Genomic DNA, 9,859 nt, shown 5'->3' with positions numbered 1-9,859 from the left:
ATGACATCCACGGCAGATCGAGTGGCCCGTCAGCAGGACAGGGACCAAGGCATCGGCACAAACGAGAAAACAGTGAAGTTCTCCCAGCAGGATTATGAGACTCTGCGCGAGCAGTGTTTGAAGAGTGGACGCCTGTTTGAGGACAACTGCTTTCCAGCTGAGCGCACATCATTGGGCTACAATGACCTGGGACCATACTCAGCCAAAACCAGGGGTGTTGTTTGGAAAAGGCCAAAGGTAGGAAGCCTCTAAGAAAAAAAACACACAGCAATGCAAACAAACCAAACAAAAAAGGAACCTATAGTGATGATCCCATGGTTGGTGAGCTTGTCACTGTCTTGACATTGAGTATTGTATTTCTTTCATTTACTGAATTGCAAATATTTAATCTTTTAAACTAAGACTTTGGAAAGCAGAAGTAAAAGACAATATATATATATATATATATATATATATATATAAAAGAGTAGCTGTACCTCTTTATTTTTTGCATCGCGATCAGAACACTTGAAAGCCACAGAAGTTTAAACTTATGCCTTATACTGTATTACTATTCACCATAGTAGTAATCTCTGGAAGAGAACTGACCTAAATGTGTTGAATCATGGGTTTGTGAATTACATCCATAGGGGTATTTTTTACTTTCAACACAGTCATCAGATCTAAATCATTGAACTGCATTTCCTCCTATTGTCTCATTTAGGTGTGTTTAGTTCTCAAAACTGCTCTCAAATGTTCAACTGTTTGTGATTGTTTGGTGCTCTATATAGGAGCTGTGCTCAAACCCAAAGTTCATTGATGATGGAGCCACAAGGATGGACATTTGCCAAGGAGCTCTGGGTAAGTGAGGGGAAAGAATGAAGGGATGGATGGATGGATGGAAGATGGGGTGTTTTGGATTCTTTTGGAAGGGAACCACAAACATCCCTGGTCTGCACCCCTCCACCCATTCTGCCATTACGCTTGTGGTGGTTTGTGGGCACATGCTGTTTACAGCATTCGCTGCACTGCGGTGAATGCCACATATTGCTCAATCTCAGAGCATGTCTCTGATTTCACTGTGTAGGTGACTGCTGGCTTCTGGCTGCAATAGCCTCTCTGACTCTAGACCAGCAGATCCTGGCTCGCGTGGTGCCCCAGGAACAGAGTTTTACTGAAGGTTACGCCGGGATATTTCACTTCCAGGTCACACAAATGCACTTCTTGTCTGACTTTTAACTTTTTTCCTGCCACGTCCGACCATAAAATGATTGCTCATGGTAATAGGTAAAAAAAAAACAATGAAACAGTGTACTTTTGTGTTTGGTACTAAGTTGCCCTATATTGCAATGCTATGACATGCGGAGCACAGAACATATTATTCAAGGACCACACAATTGTCTTGCTCATGCATCATAAAAGTATTTGACGTTGAGTTTACTGATGGGAATATTTTCTTCTCAGTTCTGGCAGTTTGGCGAGTGGATGGATGTGGTGATTGATGACCGTTTACCCACTAGAGATGGAAAGCTGCTGTTCGTTCACTCAGCGGAAGGCTCAGAGTTTTGGAGCGCGCTGCTGGAGAAGGCCTACGCCAAGTATGGATCGTTCTTTTTTTTGCTTCATCAAAACGTTAATCCAGTGAAAATTTACAATATATAGTTGGTAAATCTGGTCACATCCCTCTGTGTCTGACAGGTTGTATGGCAGCTATGAGGCCCTGTCAGGAGGAAACACTATTGAGGGTTTTGAGGATTTCACAGGAGGGATTGCAGAAGTATACACCTTAGACAAAGCAACAATGAAGCTCTTCCAAATCATGCAGAAGGCCCTGAGCCGGGGTTCACTGCTTGGTTGCTCTATTGATGTAGGTCTCATTTTCATACTAATTTGCTTATTTTCATACAGATTTGCATGCTTACCTGCAAGCCAACACACCAACGGTAGTAAAGTACTCATGTCATCAGATTGAAATGTTGTTCTTGGTGTTTTCAGATCACCAGCGCCTATGAGACAGAGGCAGTTACAGCTCTCAAACTTGTCAAGGGACATGCATACTCAGTCACTGGTGCAGAGGAGGTATATGATTATCTAAATTGTCAACATTATGCTGTTTATTTTTTTCAACTTCATGCATATTACATTGGCTGCTGTTGCTCTCTCCCAGGTTCATTTCCAAGGCAAACCGGTTCAGCTGGTTCGCATCAGGAACCCATGGGGTCAGGTGGAGTGGACTGGTCCTTGGAGTGATGGGTAAATAATTACGTTCTAGATCCATTAACTATCAGCTACCATTAGTTATTTCCAGGATTATCCTAAAATCATGATTTTTCTTTTTTAAATCACAATTAGGTCCAGTGAATGGAACCATGTCAGCAAAGATGAGAAATCAAACTTGAACCATGTGGCTGATGATGGAGAATTCTGGTGAATCTATTGGCTTTAACCTTTCATTTACATGAGAATAGATGTAATATTTTACATATTTTCACCATCACCAAAGCAACTATTTAGGTTCAGACTAGGAAAAGTGATGGACACAACGTTCTTTGTTGAGAAATGTGTTTCTCTCCTCAGGATGTCCTATTCAGACTTTATCAAGCAATTCTCCAAGCTGGAGATCTGTAACTTGACCCCAGACACACTCACGAGTGATGATGTGGGCTACTGGAACCACTACGAGTATGAAGGGATGTGGAGGGTGGGCTCTACTGCAGGCGGCTGCCGCAATTTCTCAGGTAACAGAGAAACCCTATGTATGTCTGAGCAAGAGGTTCTGTTACACTTCATATAAAGAATTACACTTTTGTGTGTTCCAGCCACATTCTCGTCCAACCCTCAGTTTGTGGTGCGCCTGAAGGATGTGGACGATGATCCCGTGGATGGGAAGGATGGATGTACCTTTCTGGTTGGGCTCATGCAAAAGGATGGGCGACGGCAGAAGAGGCTCGACCGCAACCTGGAGACCATTGGCTTTGCCATTTATGAGGTGCATCAGAATAATTTGATGTTTCATTATCATGAAATCAGAGCTCTGTATTTGACTGATTTTTTTTTTTAAATACTTCTTCTGTCTGTTTCCTTTTTACAGGTCCCAGATCAGGTCTGTATTTGAACTACTATATGCCTTACTTTCTCTGAAATTTGAAATTTGAAATGCAAAATAGACATCACAAGTTTCACGAGTATTGCTTGATTGCATTGTGATTTTCTGTGTGGCTTTTTGACGTTTCATTTATAAAAGGCCTTTTCTCCTGTTACTCTTCAGTACAAAGGCCAAAGCAATGTTCGCCTGGGTCCAGATGTCCTGCTGCGACAGAAAGCTGTGGCCATGAGCGGCTCCTTTGTCAACACACGCGAAGTGTGCAACCGCTTTAAACTTCCTCCAGGAGAATATGCCATTATTCCCTCGACCTTCCAGCCTCACAAGAATAGCAGCTTCCTTCTCAGGGTGTTCTCTGAGAAACAGGCTGTAGCCAGGTATTGTGTTACAGTAACATACAGACTGAGTGATGTCTGCAGGCTAATGTAGACCTCAGAGCTTTGGCGTAATACAGCCATCTAGTGGACAAAGCTCAGAGGCCGGCTCCTTCTTTGGTCACAGAAAAGTCTTAAATTCACAGTCAAAATTTACTTAATGTTATTTTCTTGCACGCCAACAGAGTGTGTTCAAGCTATGCATTTCTATTTGTTTCAGTCCACTGGAGGAGCACATTGACACTCAAATAAAGGAGGTAAGAACATCCAAAGAATGATATAGCTGCTCTTGCATTGGTTAGGCATTCTTTTCTTTACACCTTAGTACTGAGATTGAATGAAATAGCATGTCACATTCAATTTGAAACGATTATTGCTTAATGTTTAACATACTTTGTGTTAAATTTTACCAATATTTCAAAAATGAATCAAATTTGAAGAACCAGTGCTTCTTCTATTTGACATGAGTAACATACTGTCTCCGTCTCACAGGAGGAGGTATCTGAGAGAGATGTGGATCCTCATTTCAAGAAGCTCTTCAAGCAGATTGCTGGCAATGTATGTCAACATGAGAACTAATGGATAAAAGAAATGCATCAACAGCTCTAAACCTGGATTACAAATCCAGTAGTAAAACAATTTATAATGTGCATTTTTCAAATAGGACATGGAGGTATCGGTCTTTGAACTGGTTGAAATTTTGAACAAAGTCTCTCACCGTGAGTAAATTTAAACTCTTACATACGTAAACAATTAGCCTTTTTATTTTCATTGGCTTACTGTAAGAGTTAGAGCTAGCTATGTTGTGTTACTTTATTGCAGGGTCTGATATCAAGACAGATGGCTTCAGCCTTGAGACAGGTCGCCTTATCATCAGTCTGCTAGATGTATCCTCTTTAAGAAATAAATTGTCCTCCCATAAAAATGTTGGGATTTGGGTGCATTATAATATACTGTGTGGAATTAATATATGTGAATTAAAAATAAATTCATCATCCAGGATGAGCTTTTTATAAACCTTAACATTCCTCAGAAAGATGAAAGTGGCAGTTTGGGGCTGATGGAATTCCATTTGCTTTGGAGAAAAATCCAGAAATACCTGGTAAGTTGTCATTTATGCAATTTGAAATAAGTAAGTGTAATGAGGGAAATGAGTTTTGGGTGTTATACCTGGCTGTATCTGTTAACGCAACACATGGGTGCCTGGGTCATCTAGGCGATCTTCAAGAAATATGACACAGACAGCTCTGGCACGATGAGCTCCCACGAGATGAGAGGCGCCGCCACTGAAGCAGGTAACAAACATTATCACGTGAGGAACCTCATACACTAAAATGATGGCAGTCTGGCCATGAATAAGTTTGAAAATACCTTTTTTTTTTACATTATTTATCATAACCTTAACATTTTCTCTGCAAGTTTAAGTTTTATGGCTTGAAATGTATGCATAACATTTGCTTTCCTGATAAGAATCAAAATGAGCTATTTAGATATGTTGCCTGAATACTTTTATTAGTTATTAGTATGCCACTATTGTTTGTAAAAACAGTACTTTACCTGTGGGTTGTAGTTGAACACTGAGCCCCACTGGTACCTGTGTGTGTGTGTGTGTGTGTGTGTGTGTGTGTGTGTGTGTGTGTGTGTGTGTGTGTGTGTGTGTGTGTGTGTGTGTGTGTGTGTGTGTGTGTGTGTGTGTGTGTAGGCAGTTCCTGGCAGTTACTGGCAGACTGGATAAGCCAGTTAGAGGACTCCCTCTCTGCACATAATTACTTAATTCATGTATACTTACAACCACAGAAACAAATAAGCGTGGGCAAGGCTGTGTAACTTAACTCTACCATCAGCACCCTGTTATTATCTGACACCTTTTAAAAAATTATGCTAAGTGATGACTATTTTTCTTCCCCAGGTTTCCAGGTCAACAGTGCTGTGCTGCAGTCCATTGTCAGCCGTTACGCCGAGGCTCAGTATGCCATAGACTTTGACAGTTTTGTGGGTTGTCTCATTAAACTGGAAATGCTCTTCAGTAAGTGTCCACAAAACACAACATTATCCCTTCGGTACATATAATATTGATTTGTAGACTCTGAGAGCTGGGGCATGTTTACATTACCAGAACCTTTTTTTCTATCTCTCTACCAGAAATGTTTAAGGCTCTGGAGAGAGCTGACACAGGGAAGATTGAACTGGATATGCAACAGGTGTGTGTAAGACAATAACAAAAACTGCTGGTTTGTCAACACTTTTTAGACAGCTTGCTCTATAATTTTGTTTCCTCTTACAGTGGCTGTGCCTGGCAATCTACTGACTCTGGAGACAAGACAAGTGAGGGCCCTTTTGTGATACCTGCTGGAGGATTACCAATACATTTATTGAATTCACAAAAAAAATCAGATTTCTTTTTTTTTACAAACTAAGTAAACTCAATGACAGTTCACATGCACTCTATAAGTTCCAAATGCTTGAAAATGGCTAAAATGTGTTACATGGAGATATGTTGTATCACTCACATGTATTATTCCATTTTTGAAAACTTTTTTGTGTGCAGCGGGAAGAATTCTGTCTTATTAGTTGGTGTTTGTTGCAAAACTTCTGTGAAAGAAAATAAAGAAACTAACAAACTATGGCCTCTGGACTATCAGACTATAATTTATAAAACCTTGCACGGATTAGACACATATGGTTAAAATAGTCTGAGATGAAATCTTTTTTTTTTGAAAGTTTTCACTGTTTAGGATTGTTGGTGAGAGATTATTGCAGTAATGCAATTGCAGTAACTATGGTGTTTAGTAGGACCAAAATGAGGTATAAATATAATTGTGATTTCCACCAATCTAATCTTTTGTGGACTAGCACACCTTTAACATCCATCCATTTGGGCCACATGTGGGCCAATCATGGGCCACCAATCAAAGCCAGAGGCAGAGTAATGAGACAGGTGAGCCAGAGCAAGTTTGGCATGAACAATAAAGGGTGTGAAGACAGCGGAGCTGCACATACGGCACAGAGCCTGTCTAAACACACACACACACAAACACACACACACACACACACATGCGAGACAGTCGTAAAAAGACAGAATGTCTTAATCTTTTAAAATGTCCGGCATTGTAGCTAAACTTCAGCACAGCCGAGAGAAATCGCAGAAGATAGGATCCAACTCTCAACCAGGACTTTGAATTGCTGAGAAAAAGCTGTCCGGAGAGAGGACAGCTGAATCAGGATGACTGCTTTGAGGCTCTGCCCTCATCCTTATTCCTACAATGTTCGGGGCATCACTTACAATAAGTACAAACACCAAAAGATTAAATTATTACAATATTTTCTAAAACTGGAAATTAAAGATGGAACACTTCCCTATGTGCATTGTTGACAGTATAATGTCAACTCATTTTGAATGAAGGTTTGTGCTATTGTACATTTTTGTTATATTGTTTTCCATTAGAAAAGTCCCTCAATAGAATACACACTTAATAATTAATAGATAATTTCTGCTGTTTGGTTATGTCAGGTTGTTCCTGCTTGTCCACATACCAAATATTTAGTTTTTTTTTCTTGCTCTTATCAACCAATATGATGTTTTTTATAATGAACATATAAAAGACTTGCAATAGATAAAGTGTGATTGCAATCCATAAAGTTGTCATTGTTCTCCTACGGTGTGTCAGGACCCAAAGAGCTACACTTTATACAGTATTCAAATTCAATTCAGATGTGAATAAAGTAACATACTTATGTATGTCCTTCATTACCATCCTGCTTAGTTTGATCTCTGGAAGTTATCATACCACTGAAATAAAATCCAAACTTCGTAACTCCTGGTGAACGCCTGTGCACTGACATCACTCCTTCAACTCCATCAGTCTCCTCTGTCCACACCCTGTCCGGCAAATTGCATACGTGTGTGTGTGTGTGAGACTGAGCACACAAGAGCACACTGTTTACAGCTCGCAAAGAGAGACAACCCAATAGCCAAACTTTGCACAAAGGAGGTGTGTGTGCAACACATTGCACACCTAGTGTGTTTTGTAGATGTGTCAAAATGAAATTAAACTAACATGTAACCGCTTGAAATCCTCTGGGAGTTGAATGAGATTTTACACAGGGATTCTAACACTGTTACTGTTACTTGTGTTCCGGTGACTGCTGGCTCCTGGCAGCTATCTCCTCCTTAACTCTCAACAAACAGTTTTTGTCTCATGTTGTCCCTCATGGCCAAAGCTTTGCGGAGAACTACGCTGGCATCTTTCAAGTTTTTCCTCTCCATCCCTGATTAACAGCCCGTCCAACTCAGAAGCTGTCACATTTCGCAAACCGTTAAAGCGCCCTGCCTACCTGATGACAGGAGCAGAGCAGCTGAGGAAATGTTTATGTCTGTATGCATACCACACATATCACCCAGGTACAAGTGAAGCTGCAGTGGTCATGTATGCCGTGTACTGAGATGTTACAATTTGGTTAACTAAGGTATGATTCACTTGGTAGTTTTACCCCTTTTATAATATTTCTAATGTTTTTTTAGGGTCTCCCTTGTGTGTCTTTTTTTCTAGGTGAGAGTAATTAACACCTTATTCTGTGCCAGGTGGAATTCAGAGGAGACAGGGTGCAGCTAATTAGGATTAGAAACCAACGGGGTTAGGTGGAGTAGAAGGGAGCCTGGAGTGACAAGTGAGTAGTGGGCACTTCTGGGGAGTTTTAAAAGCAGGAAATGCAATGAATATGCTCATATTAGTCCTAAGTTGTGATCATGCAGGCTGTAGAGACACTATTCAGCCAACACAACATTTTTGAATTCAATTTTACAATAACTGAACTACTCCCAACCACTTCTTATAAATGAGCTTTCCCAATTACGCCTTTTGTTTGTTTGTGTGTGTGTGTGTGTGTGTGTGTGTGTGTGTGTGTGTGTGTGTGTGTGTGTGTGTGGGCTTGTTTAACTATATTCATGAGGTCCAATATACTTGTGGGGTCCTGACAGCTTTGTGAGGCCAAAATACTGGAGCCCACAAAGTTTAAAGGGCTGTTTGAGGGTTAAGACTTGGTTTTAGGATTAAGGATAGAATTAGGTTATGGTTAGGGTGAGGGTAAGGGTTAAGGTTAGGCATTTAGTTGTGATGGTTAAAGTTAGGGTAAGGGGCTAGGGAATGCATTATGTCTCTACAAAGATAGTGCCACAAACCTGTGTGGGTGTGTGTGTGTGTGTGTGTGTGTGTGTGTTTGTGTGTGTTTTATTTCTGTTGCGCACGTAGAGAGAGAGACCTACACACCCTGTGAAACGGCTGGTAAATCCTGTGGTAAAAAGGTGTTACACAGACTGTGCAAGTCTATTCTTGAGGTGTAGGTGGAATGTGTGACATTCAAGTCAGGTCAGGCCTGTAGTAAACTATTTCTAAGCTAGAATGTATTGGCACTTTTTTCTAGGGCCTCTAAGTGGAGATATGTGAGTGACGATGACTGGGCGAGGCTGACCAACTGTTCTGAGGATGGGGAGTTCTGGTAAACCTCGCTGAAACTACTTTTCTTTCTCTTCTGGGTTCCCAGTGCTGACATACTCTTATTTTATTGATACTCCAGTGAGAGGAAAAGAGCAATTCAATTAAAGGATCTGACAGTTTCTATTTGTTTGTTTTTTTTGTTTTTCCTCTTACTGTTTTGTCCACAGGGTGTCATTTTCTGACTTCCTGCGCCAATATTCTCGCCTTGAGAAAATGTCAGTCTGGGTCTTGTGTTCAACTTCAATCAATGGATAATGGAGAAAATGATTCCTATAAGTTGGATTTTCCACAAACAACAATCTCCCACAGATAAGAATCTGTTCATTCAATGTTCAATAAAAGTATCTGTTTAATGCAGTATATCACTGCGAATGTTATAATGTTCATTATATCTTTCTGCCCTGTCTGTTCATATTAACGGGCAAATCACTATTTTGCTTTCTTGGTTCATGTCTGTACGATAAATATGAAGATATTACCAGCAGCTAGTTAGCTAAGCTTAGCATAAAGATTTAAAACAGGTACCAAAATCCACCTACCAGTACCTCTAAAGCTCACTAATTAACATTTTATATATCTCATTTGTTTATAATATACAAAAACCAAAGTGTAAAAATGACGTTGGTCAGACATCACGTATAACCATTCAGTATCTGTAATTTACCAGTAGATGTCAGAGTTCTCATACTGTAGATTTGGGTTTGCTGCCTTGACGTCACTGACTGGGTTGTGTCTAAAGTCACAATGTGCTTGCAGCAGCACGTAGTTTTCAACTGACAGAGTTATGCAGCAGCCATTTCCTGCTACGTGTGGTTTAGGGTTGTATTTCCTCTTTTACTGCTTTGAAAAGTTGCTGCTAGCTGCCATTACCTCTGATAGGCAGGCCTTAACACAGTTATGATGATAAA

At 40.4% G+C, this 9,859-nt stretch overlaps 1 protein-coding gene and 1 long non-coding RNA gene across 3 annotated transcripts; both read left to right on the top strand.

Moving 5' to 3' along the window:
• On the top strand, window positions 1–5,787 carry LOC114572526 (calpain-2 catalytic subunit). The gene is made up of 21 exons (XM_028604197.1): window positions 1–237; window positions 771–840; window positions 1,067–1,185; window positions 1,444–1,577; window positions 1,678–1,846; window positions 1,975–2,058; window positions 2,147–2,232; window positions 2,332–2,406; window positions 2,557–2,717; window positions 2,799–2,968; window positions 3,071–3,082; window positions 3,248–3,459; window positions 3,677–3,713; window positions 3,949–4,014; window positions 4,121–4,175; window positions 4,279–4,343; window positions 4,490–4,558; window positions 4,673–4,751; window positions 5,366–5,482; window positions 5,599–5,657; window positions 5,741–5,787. Exons 1-21 carry the CDS (start codon window positions 1–3, stop codon window positions 5,762–5,764), a joined length of 2,100 nt encoding a protein of 699 aa, XP_028459998.1. The 3' UTR covers window positions 5,765–5,787.
• A 1,991-nt stretch (window positions 5,788–7,778) lies between these two features.
• LOC114572651 (uncharacterized) lies at window positions 7,779–9,311 on the top strand. Of its 2 annotated transcripts, none has more exons than XR_003694790.1 (4): window positions 7,779–7,923; window positions 8,039–8,124; window positions 8,878–8,952; window positions 9,119–9,311. It is a non-coding gene; the product is annotated as an uncharacterized LOC114572651 (long non-coding RNA). The 2 variants fall into 2 exon arrangements; XR_003694791.1 differs by having other exon boundaries at window positions 8,007–8,124.
• The last annotated feature ends 548 nt before the right edge of the window (window positions 9,312–9,859 follow it).

This window comes from Perca flavescens, chromosome 17 (assembly GCF_004354835.1).
Source record: "Perca flavescens isolate YP-PL-M2 chromosome 17, PFLA_1.0, whole genome shotgun sequence".
NCBI classification, from domain to species: domain Eukaryota; kingdom Metazoa; phylum Chordata; class Actinopteri; order Perciformes; family Percidae; genus Perca; species Perca flavescens.
This window is presented reverse-complemented; position numbering and strand designations above follow the sequence as displayed.

Coding starts and splice junctions, on each gene's coding strand:
- LOC114572526 (XM_028604197.1), top strand. CDS start 1: ATGACATCCACGGCAGATCGAGTGGCCCGTCAGCAGGACAGGGACCAA. Junction 1,578..1,677: donor CTGGAGAAGGCCTACGCCAA/GTATGGATCGTT, acceptor TGTGTCTGACAG/GTTGTATGGCAGCTATGAGG. Junction 4,176..4,278: donor TTTGAACAAAGTCTCTCACC/GTGAGTAAATTT, acceptor ACTTTATTGCAG/GGTCTGATATCAAGACAGAT.